The sequence below is a fragment of the Miniopterus schreibersii genome, assembly GCF_964146895.1.
Source record: "Miniopterus schreibersii genome assembly, chromosome: 8".
NCBI classification, from domain to species: Eukaryota; Metazoa; Chordata; class Mammalia; order Chiroptera; family Miniopteridae; genus Miniopterus; species Miniopterus schreibersii.
In genome coordinates this window covers 7,899,218-7,921,745 of record NC_138109.1, presented here as the reverse complement: position 1 = coordinate 7,921,745, position 22,528 = coordinate 7,899,218, and the positions used below count along the sequence as shown (strand labels likewise).

The 22,528-nt window shown below is 47.0% G+C and overlaps 1 protein-coding gene across 2 annotated transcripts in view; it reads right to left on the bottom strand.

The window, feature by feature from the left end:
- Nucleotides 1–3,902, bottom strand: part of DNAJC11 (DnaJ heat shock protein family (Hsp40) member C11) — a 45,178-nt gene extending 41,276 nt beyond the window's left edge. Inside the window, exon 1 of one of the 2 annotated variants that reach the window (XM_081145303.1) lies at nt 3,667–3,902. In XM_081145303.1, coding sequence (XP_081001429.1) covers nt 3,667–3,738 — 72 coding nt within the window. In that variant the 5' untranslated portion in view covers nt 3,739–3,902. The remainder of the gene's footprint in view (nt 1–3,666) is intronic. The other variant, XM_081145304.1, reaches the window with a different exon arrangement.
- Nucleotides 3,903–22,528: the final 18,626 nt, after the last annotated feature.

The following is a 22,528-nucleotide window of genomic DNA, read 5'->3' as shown; positions in this document are numbered from 1 at the left end:
ATCCATCTTTACAGCACTCCTGAAGATCCATCATGAGGTTAGATAATGAATGAACGAACACACAGCCCCTCACCGATTTAGAGGACCTGAGTGTGCAGAGGGCTTAGCTGACCCTTTTGTACTCAATTTCTGCAGACGGTCAACCCATGGTGGCTGGCGGGTTGGGTGACTTTGTGAGAAAAAGTTAGTTTTTTACTTAACTGTGTTTTTGTTTGTTTGTTTAAAACTTGAAAAGGAGATTGGCTCCTATAAAGCTAAGTTGACTGGGACTGGAGATCTTAAAACTGGATATAAACACTGCTGAATGACGTCTACAAATGCAACTCTTTCGAAGGTAATTCGACATTGATAAATAGGAATTGCAAATTATTTAGAAACAGATTAGGTTTAAAATGTATTAATTAAAATGTCTAAAAAAGATATAAAGATCAAGAAAATTTTACTCTGATTTACTGTTCAGGAATTCTTCCTCTGAATAAATTTTGGAAAATTGTCTCTGAAATCTCAGACCAGTTAGGTTTTAGGCACCCATGATGCATCTGACTACACTAAGCCAGACGCAGACCTGGTTTCAGTGAGCCCAGGTAATGATAAATTACTCCTTCCCCTTGATGTATGGCAGACAATGGCTCTACTCTGTAAACACGAAATCCAGAACAGGGAAGGAATCCAGAGAGGGGGAATTATTAAATAGCATATAAGTCTTGTTCCTGTCTGGTTGCTTGCTTATCTAGTATACAATTTAAGGGGATATTCTGAAGTTTAAAACCTGGGTATTTTTTTTTTTTCATTCATTGATTTTAGAGAGAGAAAGGGAGGGAGGGAGAGAGGGATGACTCGTTGTTCCACTTACCCATGCATTCACTGGCTGGCTCTTGTATGTGCCCTGACAGGGGATTGAACCCGCAACCTTGGCATATTGGGAAGATGCTCCAACCAACTGAGCTACCTGGCCAGGGCTGAAGGGAGATTCTGAAGCTGATTTTTGACATTTCTAATTACTCCAATTGGGAAAAGTCTCTGAAATTCTTGAACACTGAGAGTGAAGGTATTCTGATATACTGGTGGGAAAAGGATCTCACCTCCTACAGTTATACTTAAGTGGCAGCAAACATATAAACAGGTAAGAAGATAGATTACTTCTACTTTTTCTCTAACTCTCTAACTAAATGTTGTCTTAACTGCAGGTTGCCCTGATTTTACAAAAAATCCTAGTAAATATCAAGTCCAGAGATCACCTTCAGAGCTTCTCTTATAGAATCAGTTGATAAAATCTGCACAGCACACTTTTCACACTGAGTTTGTTGACAAGGCAACACAAAGTGACTTAAGCAAAAGAACAATTCATAGCGATTTCGCTTATAGTCATAAATATGGGAAGTGCCTTTACTCATTGGGAGTAGTAAAATTTTTTAGAAGTATTTGGCTTCCACCCTTCAGTCAAATAACAATGACAAGTCCTCAGATTCTAGCAGTTTCAAGATATACTTTTGAGAAATTTTACCTATGACTCTGGCTAAGCCTATTATAGATCTTTCTTTTGTTATTGTTAATCTGTACCAGAGGATATTTTTCCATTGATTTTTAGAGAGTGGAAGGGAGGGAAAGAGAGAGAACATTGATGTGAGTTGATTGGTTGCCTCCCGAATGTGCCCCAACCAGGCCAAGGATGGAACCTGCAACCTAGGTACGTGCCTTTGAGTGGGAACTGAACCCCAGACCCTTCTGTGCGAGGGCTAATGCTCTAACCACTGAGCAACAGCAGCCAGGGCTATAGATCTTTTTATTATTTGCAGCTAAGATTCAGGAAGTCTGGTAAACAGGTCAGTGGCTGTTTAATTACTGATAACCCAGACTAACTATAAAGAAATGATAAGAAAGGCTGGTTTCATTTACTGGCTTGCTTTCAAGAACTACAGAAAGCCTAAAGAGTAACTAGACAGAGAGCTTCATTAACAGGGAAAGAGGCCTGGCTCATGTGGGTCAGTTGGCTGGAGTATCCTGCCACACACCAAAAAGGTGCAGGGTTTGATTTTGGTTAGGGCACATACCTAGGCTGTGATTCGGTCCTTGGTTGGGGCTTGTACAGGAGGCCACTGGTTGATGTCTTTCTCACATCGATGTTTCTCTCTCTCTCTTAAATCAATGAACATGTCCTTGGGTGAGGATTGAAAAAGAAGGGAAAGAAACTGAAGGCCAAAGTGACTTACCCAAAGCCTTACTGTTGATTAGTTACAAAAACTTAAAGGTGCCCTATGAAGCCTAATGTGATTTCCAATTCCCAAAAATAATTCACTGGACATTTTCACAGTATATAGTGGCTAACACATTTGAGGGATTTTTATGTTGGGTGCCCAAGAACACAGTACCAGAACCAGCAGCTCTGTAGTCTAAGGGCCAGTAAGCTAGGGTGACAGCACAGAGGTCAAGAGCTGGGGCTCCAGAGTCAGACTGCCCAGGGCTGAATTCGGGCTCTTGCATTTTCTAGTGGTGTGACTATGGGCCAATTACTTAATCTCTCTTTGCCTCAACTTTCTCAGCCATAAATTGAGAATTATCCTAACACCTACTTCAAGGGCTCACATGACAATTAGATGAGATAAGATAATATAAAGTGTTCATGCAGCACGGTGGCCCCGCATAACGTGAGCACTCAAAATACGTTAGCTTTTAAACATCACGCAATCCAGCAATGATAACACATGCTTGACCAGCTTTGCCTAGGAGAGGCAAACCTGGCTAGTTCTGATCCCCGGGGCCTGAGGTGGAATTCGGGTTTCTCTGGCAGGGCTGGGAAGACCCAACGCGGCAGCTTAGAAATACTCCACCTTCTGACCTGACCTTGGAAGCCTTCCTGCCCTTCAAGCTGATCTCGACTGGACAAGTCAACAAGGAAACTGAGCCCTTACTGCGTGCCAGACACAGCGTGAGGCTCTTACTATCTTTTATTCGAAAAGGGAACGGTATAAGCACTTGTGTGGAAACGGACGAGCAGGCCGCGGCCGTGCTTGGGGCTCCACTTCATTCCTGGCTATGGAGCTTCTTCCCTAATCCGCAGCCTCCGAACTGAGGCTGTAAATCCGGGAGGCTCTTCCTTCAACCTCTGGAAAGCTGCTCATGGGAAAGGAGGGCACACGATGCGCGCCTCTGAGCCTGGGCTCCCTTCAGGGGCCGGACGTCCCCACGGAAGACTCGGAAGTCCCGACAGACCCCTGGGGAGGCGGCCGGGTGGCTGTGACCTTGATACCCGAGACTCAGTTTCCCTTCCTGCCGGCCGGAGGCGATGACACTGCGCCTCAACCAGAGCAGGCGTGTGAGCCGAGCGTGGCACCGGGTCCTGGGGGCCTGGGAACGCCACTGCCCGTCCGCCACGGGAACCCCGTCCCCTCCTGCGGGTGCGGGGACTCCCGCCTTGTCCGGACAGCGCATGCGGCGGACTGACCGCCAAGAGCGGGAGCCGAGGTCAGCCGGACACCCCCGGCGCGAGGGTCTGGGCGGTGGGGGCCGCCCGGTCGGCTGGCGGTCGCGCACGTCAGGCGGGGTCACGCGGCCTCCCCGCCGGCCCCGGCCTCCCGCGGCGGGAACGGGGCACTCGCCGCCAGCCCGGCCCTCCCTGAACAACCGGGCCCGGCCTCAGCCCCGACGGCATCCCGCCGCAGGCCTCACCTCCCTGCGCACGTTCAGCAACGAGTAATAGTCTTCATTGTCCAGCTCCTCCTCGCTCAAGGCCGTCGCCATCTTCGCAACCTTTCACCCCGCCAAACCGGCAAGGCCGTGCTCAAGAGGGCCCGGCGGGCGGCGGCACGCACGGCGCGGGCCGGCCCGGGGACGCCACAGCGGCCTCTGGCGGCCTGGAGTCGCGCCGCCGCCGCCCGCGCCCGGTAGCTGCGCGCCTGCGCCCTGCGCCCCCGCGCGGCCGAGGGCGGGACGCCGCCCCCGGGCTCCCGCCACGTGCTGCCCGCGGACCTAAAGCCCAGCGGGGCCGCGCTGGGGCTGGGCCTGGGCTGGGCTGGGCTGGGCAGGGAGGCTTTGCAGCCACTGCAGTTGGTCGCAGCCTATGGGCGCCGCGGAGACGAGCCCCTGCAGCACCTCCCCGCCTCCCTTGCCAGCCCCAGTGCGGGGCGTACCCGTCTCCCAAATACCCGCACCCGGGCCGCCCGCGAGCCCACCCCGGCTGGAGGCTCCCGGGGCCCTGCTTGCTGACTTGTCTTTGCATAGGACACCTCCAGGTGGAGTTCGTTCCGCCGCCACCGTTCTTCGCTACTTCTCTTGACAACCCAGAACCTTGATCGGAAGGTGGGCCTCCTCATTTTCATTTCTTGTTACTGCCCCTCTGTTTAGGAGCATCGGGCCCTTTCTCTGCAGCTTAAAGGAAGAGGCGATACCCGTTTGGTGTCTAATATAATTGTCTTTGGGACAATTATACACCTACAGCCCCCATCCCAGAGCTGTTCTCTTGGTAAATTTCTACCTTATAATTTAGCGGTGGCATCTAATTAATCTCAACCTGGTGCCTGCTGTTTGGTGCATTATTAAAGCTGTCTCGGTTACAGTCAGATATTTAAATAATTTAAATATCTTCGAAATGATGCAGTTATCAAGAGAGGGTGGACGACGGGGCTCCCATGCCATCGCCACCTGTTTGACCTGTACCAATTCTCCATTATTTCTCAGGGACCTTTGTTGTTCCTTAACTAGCCATTGGTTTGGAACCACCCCTGTTGCCCTTCCTAAACAGGCCCCCTGGGAAGCCCCAAACATCTGTCTGTGGATTTGAGAAGCTGATTTCTTTCTCTTCTAGTTTCTGGCCAGATGTGTGCCATCTGGGCCTCTGTATCCACCCTTCCCAGTTGCCCCACCTCTTAGGCTCTTTTGGCAGGCGACACTTAGGTGTGCGGAGATGGGTTATTCAGGAGCGTTGAGTCAGTGTGGAACACACTGTCAGCCCAGGTTGTAAATTAAGAGTTTCTTTAGCTGTGTGAAGCTTCCCCACAATAGCTTTTCACAGATACTCATGTTCCATCAGCTATTCCAGCAAATTTTTTTATGGTCTTTCCTTTTTTCTCCTTTGAAGAGCAGTGATTAGGCTCAACTGCATGCTGACATTTGCTGGTCTTTAAGAATTTCTTACAGAGAAGCTGCAGGAAAAAGCGACAATGTCGAGGCATTCCTTTTCCCCTCAGGTTTGTAGACATTAATTGGGCCATAATGCTCAGTTGGGTAGAGAAGTTCTTTGCCATCCTTCCTCCGCTTTGGAAAACACTGCCTCTAGGAATTACATAAATGGAACATAACATATGTTTCAGAACGCCCAGGTCTGTGTTTCTATGATTGAGAATGACCTGGTTTTTATCACCACTCAAACAAAATAAATAGTGACTCAGGGATGCTCTGCATCTGTCCTCTCTTGGGCCCACGATATTTCTTTCTGTGGTTACTTGGAGAGTGGTTGTGACAAATGGAAAATAAACATAGCTCCACCACAGGCCTGAGAATATAGTTACTTTGGAGGTTGGCTCTCTTGGTGTCTTCCCTCCAAAATCTTAATCTATGATGGGGAAAAATCATGAAAACCAGGAGCAGTACAAATTAGTAAGTTGACACACACAACCGACAGACTACTCAGGCCGGAGCAACTGACAAAATTCACATTAACTCACTTCCTTGCACTTTTGTTTTCTTCTTATTGGATAAAGCCAGAAAGCAATTTGTAACTTAGCTGTAAAGCAAAGCCTAATATACTTTGTTTATGTAACTGCATATACATATGTGTGTATCTTATATATGTATATATAACTCATTAATTCTCTTATCTTTAATAGCGAATATGAGGACATTGACCCCCACCATTATTCATATTTAGAATGACCCAGAACACTTGGCCTCCCAGCACAGCCACTTGGGAAGTTTCTTCTGTTTAATGGCTGGGTCCAGGGCTGGGGCCCTTCTTCTAATGTCTATAATTAGGGTGCCAAACGTCCGGTTAAATTTGAATTTCAAATAAACAGTGAGTAATCATTAGTATAAGTATACTGATATTGCACAGGGCATATACATGTACTAAAAAAAAGAAAAAATCCATCATTTATCTGAAATTTAAATTTAACTGGGTGCCCTGTATTTTTATTTGCTAGATCTGGTGACTCCAAATGGAGACCCCTCAATCCTTCACTTTTCGTAACACTCCCGAGAGATGAGGTGAGCAGCCTGACCCAGCCCCTTCTACAGTTGGGCTCCATCTGCACCCCTTCTCTATAGTTCAAGAGGAAAAATCACCTATGTTCTCTTTAGTGTTCTCTTCGTTTCTGAGTCCAGGTTGAGATTTCCTGCTCACTTGCCATTCACAGCCTGATCTCCCTCCTCCTCATGCGCACTGATATCCCTGTTAAGAGGAGTTAGAAAAACCCCCAAGAAACTCTTAGCTGAAGAAAAGAGAATTTGCAGGCACTCAAGAATTAGATTTCCTTGATGTTATCTCCTCCCTTAGCATTTCAGTAACTTGTGAGTGATATCTTTAGCCAAGATAATAATTGCAGAAGGGTTGAACCACCCAGAAGGACCACTCCTGATTGTCCTGTTGAGCTAGCTGCCCGGAGAGGCTGAAGAGCTAACCCCAGAGGCGGCCTTAGGGGGCAGAGGAGATGGTGCAGTAGTGGAGCGGATAGACCAGTAACCTCTGGATGCCCCAGTTTTAAAAATATATATATTTTTCTTGATTTCAGAGAGAAAGGGAGAGGGAGAGAGAGACAGAAACATCAATGATGAGAGTCATTGATCAGCTGCCTCCTGCAAGGCCCCTGCTGAGGTTCGAGCCCGAAACCTGGTCATGTGCCCTGACCGGGAATCAAACTGAGATCTCCTGGATCATAAATTGATGCTCAACCGCTGAGCCATGCTGGCTGGGCTGGACTCCCTAATTTTACATCTCACCACTCCAATACAACCATTCATCTCCCCAAATCTGCCACTCAGAACTGCCTTTGGGACTCGGCATTCTACCTGTTATGTCATTCATCGATTGTGCCCATGGTACTCGTTTTCCCTGCTGTTTTTGACTTCAGGTCCTTGGTCTTTATGTGTTAATCCATCCTAATCCATCAGCTCCCAGCTGGGGTCCCATTCTAGCCTGCTTTCTCAGCTATTCAGTGATATCATTATCCTTTGATCTTTGGCTTTGTCCATTCCCTGTTTGATTTGTCTCCCTTACCTTCCTTTCTACACCCCTCCCAGGCTGTCAAGTGTAGCTGGGGAAAGGCTCGGGAAAGACAAAGTTGATGCTATCTGACTTCAACTGACACCCAGCATTATTTGGCAGTCTTATTATAGTCACCTCTTATAAATACCCTATAAATTTCCCCAGTGTCTATCAGCTTCTCTTCAGGTTTGAAGACGATGTCCAGGAATGGGGATTGGTGTTGCAGCAATTAACAGACGAGACATGGCTTCTGCTCTAGTGGAACTCACACTCCACTGGGGAAGGAGGGACAGACAATAGTTAGTTAATAAACAAGATAATTAATAAACAAGTTAATAAACAATTTCATTTCAGATGCTACATGCTATAACTAAAATAAAACCTAGGGATGCGATAGTGGAACGTTTCGAGTGGTGGGAGTTCACCATAAGCTGGTTAGTTATGGAAGATCTATCTGAGGAGGTAATTTTGAACTGAATGATGGAAAGGACACAGCTGTGAAAGACCTGGAGGAGGAACCTTCTTGTGCAAAGTTCTGGTGACAGGAACAAGTTTTGTGTGCTCCAGGAACGGTGAGCAAGAAGCTGACGCAGGTGAGGGAGAGCAGCAGGAAGAGATGTTAGAAACCCCAGCCAGGGGTGAGGGATGGGGAACCATTGAAGGATTCTCAGCAGGGAAGTAACATGGTTGATTATACCCCCCTCCTAAAGGATTGCTCCAGGGAGATTGGATTAGAGGGAGCAAGAATGAAAGTTTCTCCTCTCCCCTACCCTGTAAGAGGTTCCTGCAGTGTTTCAGGGAAGAGAGAATGGTAACTTGGACTAAGCAATGGTGGTCAGACATAGAATACATGTTGGGCTGGAGTCAGTAGGAACTGCTGATTGAGTCTGGGGCATGGGGGAAAGAGGATCAGCAGTTACCCTGGTATTTGGGCTTCAACTGCTAGGTAGTAAGGCCATTGTGGAGATGAGCAAGGCTAGGGAAGAGGCAGGCTTGAGAGGGGAGTAGTTATGAATTCTGTTTTAGAGAAGGAGAGTGAGATCTTCTACCTCTAGCTGCTCCACAGCTGTCATCCTGCATCTTCCCTATATTACCACTGTAAGAAGACCCTTTTCCTCTCTCCAGTGTGGGTACCCCTGTTCCCCAAGTGTCCTTTTTCTCTCTCATTATTTTGATGGAGCAAACCTTCACATAGTGTTTTGAGAACTTGGATGCCCAGATCCTACCTTTATGTGTGATAGTTAGTTTGATAGGTAGTTTGATTGGGTATAAAAGTCTAGGTTGTAACTATTTTTCCTCAGAAATTTGAAGGCATTGTTTTACTATCTTTAGTTCCCAGTATTGCTGGCCATAAGATTGATTCTATTCTAATTCCTGAGGCTATGAAACTGTCTTGTGTTTTTTTGCTTTCTTTGGAAATATTGTTTTTATTCCTGGTCTTCTGAAATTCCATGATGTGCCTTGTATGAGTCTTTTAAAGTTTATTGTGCTGTACACTCAGTGAGTGGCTCTTTTAAGCAAGAAACTTTTGTCTATCACTTCTGGAGAAATTTATTTGTTTGATAACTTAATTTTCTTGGTTCCTTACTGAAACTGTTTATTGTGATGCTTAATCCCTGGACTGATTTTCTAATGTCATTTTCTTTTTTATTTCTGTTCTTCTGTCTTTTTAGTTTTTGTTGGAGATCTCAGGAATATCTACCATTTTTTTTTTTTTTTTAAATATGTCTTTATTGATTTCAGAGAGAGGAAGGGAGAGGGAGAGAGAGATAGAAACATCAATGATGAGTCTTTGATCGGCCACCTCCTGCATGGCCCCCGACTGGGGATCGAGCCTGCAACCCGGGCATGTGCCCTGACCAGGAATCAAACCTCGATTGCCTGGATCCTAGGTCGATGCTCATCTGCTGAGCCACGCCCAGCTGGGCTCTACCATTTCTTTCGATTTTTAAAAAAGGTCTGTAGCCCTGGCCAGTGTGGCTTAGTTGGTTAGAGTGTTATCCCATACATCAAAAGGTGGCAAGTTTGATTCCTGGTCAGGGCACATACCCAGGGTGCAGGTTTGATTCCCAGTCATGGCACATGCGGGAGGCAACCAATCAATGTTTCTCTGTCACATTGATGTTTCTCTTTCTCTCTCTCTCTCTCTCTCTAAAAAAAAAAAAAAAAAAGTCATCTGTAATATTTTTAAAATTTTCAGAGCTCTTTCTCGTTCTCTGATTTTTTTTTTCTTTAAAGTAGTTTCATGGATGCAGTGTGTTCTCTCATATCTCTGAGGATGTACTTAAGTTTTATTCTGCTCCCTCACTGTTTTGTTTCCTCCTTTTTTTTTTTCCTGCATGTTTGGCCTACTTTTTTGTGAGGGACTTCCCTCATAGCTCTGTTGATCCTTGGCTGCCTATTCATGGGTACTCCATGTACACGTTCCAGGTCAGCCTTCTGGTGGGCCTCGTGGCCAGTTTTTAGGTTAGATCCCCCAGATTCCATATCTGTTGGTCTTTTCTCTTGGGTGGATCAGTTTCTTGAGAAGAGTTCTTTCTCCTCCTTGGGGTAGGTAAAAGTCTTGCAGGGGAAGGGGCTGGGAATAACATTTTAGTACTTAGACATTCACAACATTTCCATTTTTAGTACACTTGGTGTGTAGCTATGGTCTGATGTTCAAAGCCTTGTCTGTTGAGACTCATTTGCTAATAGACTTCCTACAGGGGAGGGGTGGTATAGTTGCTTGTCTGGGTAGGTTGGAGAGGGGGATCTAAGGTTCATAACTCTTCTTTATGTAGATTATCAACCCCCCTGCCCTACTTCCAATTCCTGAACCACTTCTAGAACCTGTAGCACAAACCAGTCCAATTTTTAGTTGTCTTCCCATACCCCACAGGCATTTAGCAGAGTGATAAAGCTATAATCTAAATCTGTTTTCAAGGGCCCCTCTATTTTATATCTTCTGAAATTTTGTTGATATATTTTCTCTGATGCTATCTTCTCTCCCTTTCATTCTGTCCACAAGCACTTATACTTGTTTAAATCCTTTATTAGGATTTCTGGAGGGAGCAAAGACCAACTCTTGCATGTGCTTCATCAGGTTTAATGTAAGTCCCTTTATACAACACAATGTTATGGTACTTACCCATTTGAACCACTTATATCCACTGACAAATTTCCATAATTTACACATTTGGCTCCTTGAGGCAAGTGTCTGAAGTATTTTGTGTTTATACTTCCTACTGGATTGTGTACCTGGCACATAAGTATGTAAAGCACATGCACATATTTGATGTATACTAAAGGTGAGAGGAGAGAGAGAGAAACAGATGATGATGGACGTGGAGGAGCAGAGAGATGCTTTTCTCCACTGATAGGCAGAGGAACAGAGTTCAGATCAGATGCCCAAGAGCAGGACATTGCCAGGGAAAGGCCTAAGTCTTCCTGGATTGGCGCAGATAAGCCCTCTCTCCAGCATCACTGATCTTACAAAGCACATGGCTCTGCAGTTTGGTAAGCTGTCCATTTCCCTTCTCCATCCAGTGGGAGTCCTGAGAAGAGACAAGTGGCTGTCACAGAGGGTGGTTGAGTGGGGACATGCCTTGACCACAGAGTCAGGCCAGGTTTGAAGAAATGGCTCCCTTCAAATTAAGCGCCAACTTGAAAACCTCTGGGGTTTTTGTTGTTTGTTTTGTTTTAATTTGTTTTTACATGTTGTTGTTGTGTGTTCTTTTTCCAACAGTGACATAACAAGAGGCCCAAAGCCAGGTCGGATAGGTCCTTCCAGGAGAGGATAGGTCAGCTGCTCAACTATATCGTCAAGGTGGAAGGTCCTTTCCATGCTCCCTCCTTTCATTCTTGGGACTTGTGTCTGCTTAGACTAGATCCTGTTTTGGTGCCTAGGTGGCTGCTGCAGGTCACTTAAAAAAAATATGAGTATTTTATCTTACAAGAGTATAGGGAGTAAAAAAAAAAAAGTATTGGGGGTCCTTGGAGGGAGGGGAATTGAGTTGTTTAATAGGTGTAGAGTGTCAGTTTTGCAAGATGGAAAAGATTCTGAAGATTAGTTGTACAACAGTTTACTTCACACTAATTTTTATGTTATATGTATTTTATCACAATTTAAAAAATTATGTTGGGAGTCTTAACCTCTTGACTTTGGGTGGCTTTTTAATCCAGAGACCTTATTCCTGACCTCACTGTCACCTAGAAAGCAGAAATGCTGCTTGTCAGTCGGGGGTTGAAATTTCCAAAACTCAGTAGAGTCACCACTGCTCAAGGCCACACCTGACAGACACACATGGTGAGGACTCGTAGCTTGCATGTCTGAATGTGGTTTCAATTGGAGGGAAGCCCAGCTCCAGTTGTAGACAGCAGCTGGCTGAGGCTTCAGTTCTTCAGTGCTAAAGTGAAGACACTTCTAGAAAGGCCAGAGCAGGGTTTCCAAGCTCAGTGCTGTTAACATTTGGTGCTTGATAAGTCCTTGTGTGGGGCTGTCCTGGGCACTGTAGGATGCTTAGCAGCATCCTGGCCTCCACCCACTAGATGTGACAGCCAAAAATGTCTCCAGACATTGCCAGAAATCCCCTGGGGGACAAAATTGCCCCATTTGAGAACCACGGGCTAGAGGTGATGACACTGTCCCCAAACCACAAGGATCCCCATGATCACTTTCCTTCTCCAGCCATGGCTTCTACTGTGGGCACTCTTGAGTAAAATTTCTAGTTTCTAGATAAAAACAAATTGGAAAAGAGAAATATTTCAGGTGCTTTTCATGGGATATTTACTGTGTGCCAGACACTGTGCTGATTCACTATCTCATTTAATCTTTTCAACAATTCTCCCATGTAATTACTAGTAGCCTCACTTTACAGATAAGGAAACTCAGTTCAGAGAAGTGAAGTGCTTGCTTGTTCCAGCTTGTGGGACAATCTAGTAAATAGTGAACCCAGGCCCGGCCAGCATGGCTCAGCGGTTGAGCATCGACCTAGGATCCAGGCGATCAAGGTTCGATTCCCGGTCAGGGCACATGCCCAGGTTTCGGGCTCCATTCCCAGCAGGGGGCGTGCAGGAGGCAGCCGATCAATGACACTCATCATTGATGTTTCTGACTCTCCCCCTCTCCCTTCCTCTCTCTGAAATCAATAAAGATATATATATTTTTAAAAAGTGAATCCAGGATTCCAGTGCAGGTCTGTCTCCTTTTATGACTGCCCTTATGTTTACTTGTTTTTTCTCTTTCAGATTAAATTATATTACGATGTTTCAGAAAACTTTTAGCCATATGTGTGATGACACCGGACTTATTTTAGAATTCCCTTGGATATGCGGTGCGTAGAGATGCTGTCAGTGACCACAGAGGCGGACAGTGTTCACTTCCCATTCACCCGGCTCTGACTCAGAGGTAAGGCCTGTGCGTTAGGAGGCAAGGACACCCCTGCCTCCACGGCAAGGCAGCTGGAAGGGGCTCAGCATCCATCCCCTTCTTAGTTGTAATAATGCTCAGCATCTGTTAACCAGCAGAGGGCAGGCCTGTGTCCCAATCCACTGCAGTGGGCAATGAAAATTGTCCCTGTAAGCTTGGAACAGAGAGGGGGGAGGTTTCCGGATAGTGGCAGCTACATCACTTGCTTGTCCAGAGATGGGGCCGGTTTTTATATTTTGGTGGACAATGTATTTAATTTTCCTCTTCTTTTAAAATAAAGATAATATGAAGTTAAAAGACCGCTTGAGCTTTGCTCTCCTGTCCTGACTTTTCACTATTTAGCTGATTTTGGTTTGCAAGTATTATAGGAACAAAAAAACTTAATGGTGAACCACCCTTAGGAAGGAGAGGTTTCCTTTGCCCCCTCCTTTTCGGTAGGTTCTCGGGGCCTGGTGCTGTGACTGCCGTGTGGGGCCACATGTTCAGACCTTACCACCCTCCCGAAGGCAGGATGCTGAACCCGAAGGTGATGGATGTATTAAGAGGACAGTCACAGCAGTCTTTATGTCACAAAGAAGGAAATCACCCACAGAACTTTCAGCCGAAATTCTGTCCAGACCGAAACTGACAAATTTACCCAAATCTTCACTTTTACCTGCGTATGTGCGTGAACATCCCAGGAAAGGTGAGCATAAGTCTTCTCCAAGTTTGTTACGTTTCCCGGAGGAGCAGATTCTCACCTGCCGCCTGGCCCTTCTACCAGCTCCTAACTCGTGTGTGCCTGGTAGAGCCACGTGAGTCACGAGAAGCTATTCCTGCAGAGGCTGCTCCTGTCCTGGACATGTGACCACCAGCATTTCTGTGGAGTCAAGTGTTTTTATTTTTATTCTTTAAAATTTATTTTATTGATTGATTTTAGGGAGAGAGAGGGAGGGGGAGAGAGAGAGAGAAATAATGATGGGTCATTGATGGGCTGCCTCCTGCACACCCCCTGCTGGGGATCAAGCCCGCAACCCGGGCATGTGCCCTGACTGGGAATCGAACCGTGATCTCCCGGATCCTAGGTCAATGCTCAACAGCTGAGCCACACCAGCCGGGCAAGTTGAGTGTTTTTAAAACCTCTTCTGAGTTGGGGTGGTGGAGGGTGGTAAGTGTTAGAAGCATTTGTTTCCCCTTCTAACTCTTCTGTACTCCTCTGAGTGTGTCTGATTGTGTTTTAAGTTTAAGGCTGTTGCTAAGCCTAGGACAAAGCCTTTGGGAAAAATCCTAAGAATGTCACAGATCTCATTCGTTTGATAAAAGAAGAGGAAAGTTCTGAGCAATGAGTTTCCTCCAGAAACAGCCTGTTGGATTCCTGTGTTTCATGTGATTTTAGAGTAATTAGTTCCTTGCAAACAATACAAAGGGACCAAAGTTTCAGGTTTGGAATCACCATGGCAACACCTCAGGTGCTCCTCTGTGCCCCAGTCTCAGAAAGATAACTGGTCATGCATCTCTGACACTGGCCAAAGCCTCAAGACCCACAGGGCCAACCATTCGGTGCTCAGCGTGTAAAATTCTGCAGCTCCCAGGGCAAAGTCTCCTGTTCCGTGGGTGGAATGGGTGGAATAGTGTCCCCACAAAATATATGTCTAAGTCCTAATGCTGGAACCTGTGAATGTGACCTTTTTCAGAAAAAAGGTCTTTGTAGATGTAAAGGCTCTTGCGATGAGATCATCCTGGCTTTAGGGTGGGCCCTACATCCAACAGCAGGTCTCCTTATGAAAAAAAGGGAGAGGGAGATTTCACACACACACACACACACACACACACACACACACACACACACACGAAAGGAGGCCAGGGGAGGATGAAAGCAGAGATGGGAGTGGTGCAGCCACAAGCCAAGGAACGCCAGGAGCCCCAGAAGCTGGCAGAAGCAAGAAAGGCTTTTCCCCTAGAGTCCTCAGAGGGAGCGTGGCTCTGCCGACACCCAGATTTCAGACTTCTGGCTTCCAGGTCCCTGAGAGAATAAATTTCTGTTTTTTAAGCCACCCAGCTTGTGATAGTTTGTTATGGCAGCCACAGGAAACTGATTCCGTGGGTGATTTCTGCTCCCCTATCCTGTGCCTTTCTGTGCTTGAGTTGTAGCAGAGAAGCCTTACCATTGACTGAAGAACACACTTATTTCTTAAGAGAACAAAACGAAAAAGTGGAGCAGTTTTTGGATGGGTCACCCAGCCAGCCAGAGCATTGGCATCAACTCCGGGCTCTGCCTGGGCTCCAAAAGCTCACCCTGGGTCTCTTGAGAGCATCCCTCTTCCATCCTAACAATAGCTCCAGGCACATCTCCTTGTTTTTCCCCTGCCCCTCCCTCTACCAGAAGCTCACGTGAAAGGTAGTTTCATTGCTACAATTCCTTCCCCACTCTGGTCAGAATCCTCTTTTGTGTGGCATCATAAATGGTTTCCATGGCAATGAGAGGTTGAGATAAAATGGTGCCAACGTGCACGTGAACTTCAGAATTAAACAAGGGCTATTGTTTTGCCTGGGAGCTTCATTCATCCCGAGGATACCACGGGGGTTTGGAAAGCGTATCCCTCACGTCCTGGTTGTCACGGAGAGGCTGGGACACCTCCGACCTTCAGCCCCCGACTCCTCGGGCTTTCTATTCTTAGTTTTGGCACGTGTGTGTAAATGTCAACAGGTGAAGTGAGATCTGTTGTAAATAAGCAGATGGTCCCCCCAGGGTAGGCTGTGGGTGAGACAGAAATTCTAGCAGGAGCTATCATAGCCAAAGACTTTATCAATCTAAACTCCTCTTTTGTTTAGTGCATCAGAAGCAGTGAACAGGACACAGACCTACCTACAGTTATGTGATTGCCCTCATGACCCTGGGGACAGGGGCTGGGAGTTTACTGCTGCTTCCTGCCAGCACCAAAGGCACAGCCTCCTCCCTGCTAAGTCTTCTCCAAGATGCTTTAGTGCTAGAGAAGCAGACTATACCCAGTCCTCTAACTGGCTCCTAGGAATGGAGGGGGCCCAGGTAGGGATTCTGTCACCGAAACTCTGCACCCTTGCTTTACAGGAGATGCCACCTGGTAATTCTTACTTCAGATCACATTATCACCCAAACTGGAGCACTCTTCCGAGTAAAAAGAACCACTATTAATCATACCAGGAACATAGGCACAGTCTGAACTGTCGCTGGAAGAGAGGGACATCTGGCAACCCCAGCTTTAGGCCAACCTGTATCCAGCTCCACCATAGATCTTAGTGGATCTAAGGCCCTGGGACTCAGTGCTTGGCTCTCTTTGTTAGATCTCACGTATTCCCTAGACCAGTGCTGTGCAATGGAAGGTTCTGGGATGATGGAAATGCCCTATATCTGTGCTGTCCAGTGCAATAGCCACTGGCTGACCAAGTGTGACTACCGAGTACTTGAAATGTGGCCGGTGTTGCTAAGGAGGTCAAATTTAAAGTTTATTTAATTTTAATCAATGTAAATTTCAGTGGCCACATGTGACTAGTGGCCACATTGGATAGCACAGATCTAGATGATTTCAGCCAGTCTGACAGCTTAAAATACCATCTACCAGCCCTGACTCCTAAATTTATCTAATCTCCCCCATCTCTCCCTTAAAATCCAGGCCTATATATCCAAATGCCCATGTGCTGTCTTAACTCAAATGTGTAATAGGCACTTCAAACTTACCATATTCAGAACTAACCTGATCACAGTAAGATTCCACTTGAAAGGTATTTTAATGGCTATTATAAAATAAACAGAAAATAACAAGTGTTGGCGAGGATGTGGAGAAATCAGACCCCTTGTGCATTGCTGACGGGAATATAAAATGGTGCAGCCACTGTGGAAAATGGTAGGGCAGTTCTTCAGAAACGTAAACAGAATTATCTATGATCCAGCAACCCCACTCCTAGGTACGTGTCCAAAAGAATGGAAAGTGAGGTCTCAAACAGATCTGTACACCCATGTTCACAGCAGCACTATTCACAATGGGCAAAAGGTGGAAGCAACCCAGGTGTCAATGGGCGAAGGGATATATTCATGTAATGCAACACTATTTAGTCTGAAAAATGAAGGTAATTTTGACATGCTACAAGGTGGATGAACTTGAGGACATCATGCTCAGTGAAACAAGTCAGTCACAGGAGGACAAACGCTGTGCGATTCCACTTACATGAGGTTCCCAGGGGAGTAAAATTCATAGAGACAAAGTAGAGGGGTGATTGCGGGGTTCTGGGAGCAGTGTGTAATGAGGACCCACATTTCATTTAAGCCAATGGTTCTCAATCAGGGGCAATATTGCCCCCCTACGGGGACATTTGGCAATATCTGGAGGCATTTTTGGTTGTGACAAGAGGGAGGAGGCATGTACTGGTATCTCTGGTTGGTAGAGACCAGAGATCTTGTTAAACATCCCGCAACACACAGGACGGCTCCCCGCGACAAAGAGTTTTCCAGAGAAAATGTCAGTGGTGCTGAATCACACTAGGAGTTCCCTAGTCCTCAAAGTTCCTTGAGGGCTGTATTAGGTTGAATTCTGTCTTCCGAGAAAAGGTATGTCGAAGTCTTCGTCCCTGGTACCCCTCAATATGACCTTATTTGGAAATAGGGTTTTTACAGAGGTAAAAACCTCTGTAATCAAGTAAAAATGAGGTCATTAGGGTGGGTCCTAATCCAATACGATGGTGTCCGAATGAAAAGGGGAAATCTGGACATGCACAGAGGAAAGCCATGTGTAGACACAGGGAGAAGACGGCCTTGTGACCAGAGTGATGCAGCCACAAGCCAGGAACACCCAGGATTGCTGGCAGCCGCCGGAGCTGGAAGAAGCAGGCAGGGTCCTCCCATAGCGTCCTCAGGGAGCCGGGCCCTGCTGAGTTTTGAAGCTGTGGCCTCCAGACTGGGAGAGCATAAGTTTCCATTTTAAACCACCCAGGTTTGGGTGCTTTGCTAGGGCAGCCCTAGGAGCCAGTGCTAAATCCAAACTTGATACCGACGGGGACTATGTCCTGTGACAAACTAGTTTCTCGGAAAAATGAGAGATTTGAGCAGGATGGTGGTTAGATGCTCATATGGGAGGAGAGACACGGGTATTTAGTCATTTGGGTTTTATGAAACTCATGACCAGAGTCAGCCAAGACCACTTGTATAATAGATGTTGAAAGCCACCGGTCGCCAAAGCCTTTCATGGGGAAATTACGCCAGCACAGAGTGTTTTTTGCTAATATTAACTTTGGTTCTATTTCAGATCAATGGAGGCAAAAACCAGGAGATGCCATAAATCCCGCTGAGCCTGTCATAGCTGCCAAATTACACCCTGATAAAGCTTTCGGTGGCTAACGACACGGCCGCTCAGCCCGCGTGGACGTGGGTGGGGGGGCTTCGGACAGCGGCCGGCTCACTGTGCAGACGCTTGTCACGGAGCGTTAGCTGAAGGGCCTTCGGCTTTAGTGAAGGGTGCAGCTTGGAAAGTGATTATTTCTAAAATAAATAAATAAATAAATAATGAAGATAATTTAAAAATAAAGATCAGATTTAAAGGCTACCTCCTGTCTCAGGACCGAGATGAATGGTGAGCCGCGAGTTTTTGTGAAGATCTGTAGCCCGAATAGCTGTGGGGGATTCCAGAGAGATCATGCCTTGCCACGTAGAAAAGATGCTATTGATTTCCTGTTAGTATCATCCCCAAAATGCTCAGCGTGTATCTGTGGAGTGGGGACAGTCTTCCATCACTTGCTTTATGGGAAGAGAATGGTCGTGGTAGCTCTTCCCATAATATATAATCTCCTCTCTTCCAAAATCTGCCCGTCCCTCTGGGAGTTTCCAGCTGTAATCTGTGGAAGCAAATTGATTTTTTTTTTTTTTAGCATGTGCCACTGCTTTGGTGTTTGGCTTCTAGATCGCTATTCAAGCTCGCCTGACAATTCTTTGTGTATCAGCGCCGTGGAAACACACGCAGGACGGTGGTGGTCAGGTTCCCCGCGACCCGCTCAGGGCACCTGCCCCTCCTTCACCCTCCGCTGGGGGTGGGTGCCCAGCGGGGCACTGAGGCAGCCAGGGCTTGTCCCGTGTATCCCAACAGGATAAAAATACAAAAACCAAATCAGGGAAGGAAGGACCTGCTGTTCCTGAGGGTGGGGTCCTCAGCATTGCCCCTGGGTGTTTCTTCAGGGTCAATTAAACTCAAGGGCAGAGTCCTTCGTATTTAAACACCATGCTCTGAGCAGGGGCTTCCTCAAGTCATGAATGTGGCAGAGGAGCCCAGCGATGCCCAGACCTGACCCGAGGCCTGCGCTTCGCGGCCCTGTGCTCCGGCCTTCGCCTCTTTATCTGTGGGGACCCTGGCCCATGCTCCCGTCCCTAACCTCCCGTCCCTTCCAGGCGCGGCCCTCACAGCCTCCTCTCACGCAGCTCCTCTGTCGCCGAGTTCCCGCGGTGTGGGTGGGTGGCACCATCCCAACGTGCATTTAATTACAGCCACCTCTTAGTCTCTCCACTTGCTGCACGTGCTGTTACAGCCCCGCCCGACCCGCGTCTTCAGGCTCCACTCGATTCTCACTCTCTCCGCTTCTGCACTCTGCCCGGAGCCAACCAATTTATTCTGCACTATTGCCAGATGGTTTTTTAAAAAAGCATATATAGATCTGAATATATACACAATGAATATGAATCTCAATGTTATGGGCTGAAATGTGCCCTCCCTGTGATTTTGTATGTTGAAGTAGTAACCCCCAAGTACCTAGGAATGTGACTGTACTTGGAGACGGGATCTTTATTTTTTAAAATTTAAATTTATTGGGGTGACATTGGTTAATAAAATTATATAGGTTTCAGGTATACAATTCTATAAGATATCATCTGCATATTGTATTGTGTTCACTGCCCAAGTCAAGTCTCCTTCCATCACCACTTACCCCCCCCTCTACCTCTCCTACCTCCCCCCCCTTCCCTCTGGCTAAGAGACAGGATCTTTAATGAGGTGATTAAGGTAAAATGAGGTCATTAGGGTGGGCCCTAATCCGATATGACTGGTGTCCTTAGAAGAAGAGGAGATTAGGACACATGTACACACACACGGGGAACACCTTGTGAGTTCACAGTGAGAAGATGGTCATCTACACGCCAAGAGGAGAGGTCTCGGAAGAAATCAACCTGCCAACACCTTGACCTTGGACTTCTAGCTTCCAGAACTGTGGGGAAATAAATGTCTGTTGTTTAAGCCACCCAGTCTGTGGCGCTCTGTTGTGGTGGCCTTAGTAAATAAATTGATAAAATCACTAGTCCTAGAGCCCAGTGACAAACGACGAAGGCCAAATTTCTTCGCTTGACATTCAAGACCCTCTATGTCTTCGTCCCGTCCCACATTCCCCATCTGTCTTCTTCCTTCCAAATTGGAGCCCTCCGCCCCCCACCCCGGTCCCCTTCCAGGCCCCTTCCCATCGCAGATACCCTCCCAACCCTGTCCCTTCGCCCTCGGTGCGTCCTCTTCGCGGACGGCTCTCACCTTCTGCTCCAGCCATGCAGACGCAACCCAAGGCCAACCCAAGGCCAACTCTTCCTTGAAGCTTCACGAGAGCCTACCGGCTAGGAAAGAGACGCAGGGGTTTACTCCGGACTGTGCAGTGGTTTTCAAACTGAGCTCCCAGGACCCGCCCTCGGGAGCCACCGTGTGTGGTGGGGGATGACCAGGCCCGGCCCCTCCTGGCCATCCACCAGATAAAGTTGACTATTTTTTCTGGGTGATGTGTTTGTTTTTTCAGATATTATTTTACAACGGTTCGGTGGGATGGAACTCGTGCGCTGGAGAGCACCCCTGAAAAGCCTACCCAGGATGTAATGACAAACTGTCCAAAAAACTCCTACGAAGCTAATGGTCCTTGCTCAGGAAACACTTAAGCAAACAAAGCCCGTAACGCTTTTATCTAGATTTCCTAGAACTGTACTCATTGCGAGGGGTAAACTCAATTATCAAAACTCATTGACTCCGAAAATGTAACTTCCATATACTCCTGCCCATTGCAATTTATCAGACAGGCAGCTGTTACACTGTTAATGCAATCACGGCCCGCCGAGTTATTAATCTATTTTCTAAGTATGGAAGGGGGGCAGTTTGGAGTCTCCGATACAGATGTGGACACTTGCCAGGTCACATCTGGCCCGGGGTGTGCCGAACAATGACTTCATGAAGAAATCAATTCCTGTTCCCTTCGGGTGACCCCAGGGCCGTGGTCTCGGGCTTGCTTTTCTCTGTTGTGACATAAAATTAAATTTCAGTCTCTGTGATTTATGCAGTGTTATTTCCTTCGGAAGTGAACAGCACATCTCATACGTTAGCGAGGTCCCCACGAGGCAAGGAGGGGAACGTCTGTAATCACACTCTGGGAACTCACCTAAGGGCCTTCTCCAAAGTCTACAGCAGATGTCCTGGGCCCTTTTTGCTTTCGAGGCCTGGCCAGATCTCCCACCCAAAGGACTCAATGCTTCTTAAAACTAGCCATTCAACATCAAATGCCGTTCTGTGAATCTACAGATCTACTGAATGCCCCTGGGGTAGTCAAATTGGGAAAGTGTGGCCAAATCTTCCCCGCAGAAATACACCTATTTTCTTGTTTCCCGCTCTCTCCCAACCTGCCAACATACACACGGCTTTGGAGTCTCCGATTCCTGGGTATTTTTAGAGAGAAAGGCAATTCCCTTCGAGTCAAGGTGAGGTTATTTATTCTGACACAGATGGATGTTATGTTGAAACGTGAGCCCCTTCCTTCCCTCTGAAGGTATAATTCTTTTTCTCATAAAATCCCATAACTAGATTCATAAGTCAGTATCATCTACTCCGATGGCCCTGTTTCATCAGAGATTCCTGTGTCATAGATTTCCTATGTTTCTGATCAGTTACCATGGATATGGCTTCGGTTATCGCAGTTCTCGGCAACTACACGCTGTACTTTTGCGGGCTTCACCCGCTGTAAGAACTAATCTGTACAAAGCTCTCAGGATAAAGCTTGTTTGTTTGTTTTTAATTTTTTTTTTCATGGAAGGGCTGCAGATCCAGGGGAAACGGTGGGGAGGGGAAGTGGAACCAATTGGCCATATGCTCGTTTATTATCAAGCATTTCCATTTCATCCTCACTGCGAGCATAAATTTTGAATATGATCTAAGCCTCGGAGACATGTCCCTCGGCGGTGGCTGAGTTTGGGGGACTTTTCCGATCGTTTCCTTCCCCTCCCTACCATGCTCACTACATCACAGCGTAATTGCTTGTTAGCCGTCTGTCTGTCTTCTCCCCTCCCCTAACCCTACAGTGAAGTCCTTGAGAGGGGCTGAAGTTCACTGTCGCATCCCCAGAGCCTGGCATAGTGGCTCAGGGCACAGGGTTCTCCGCGTGTGTTGAATGAATGGCTATTTTCTTGTATTTCTCTCCTCTTACTCAGCTGAAGAGTGCAGTGAAATGGAAGATCCCTGGTTTGAGACAGGGCTTTTCTGGTTGTAAAAAAGAAAAGTCTCAAGAAGAGGGACTGGGGGAGGAGAGGCGAGGAGCCCAGGAGGAGCTGGGCATGCAGACTCAGGGGTCCCACAGCCAGGGCGCTGTTCCGGACAGTGGCTGCCCTAGGGGCCTAAGGAGCAGGGATGAATGGGCTATACTGTGCTCTGCCATTAACAAGGTCAGCTAAGGCTACTCGGGGCCTCTCTATCCCCCTCTCCCCCGTTTCTCACCTTTTAGTGTCAACACCTTTCCTCTCCTCTATAGCTTCTTCCTCCTAACGTCAGTCGCACCAGGCCCACTGTAGCCTCTCTACTTCCTACGTTATCATGTTTAAACGTCAACTTAGATCATTAACTGGCCCATCCTCTCAGTCCCATTGTTTCTTCCTTCTAATACCTAGAGCAGCAATCTGGTTTGGCTCACCTTTCTACTTA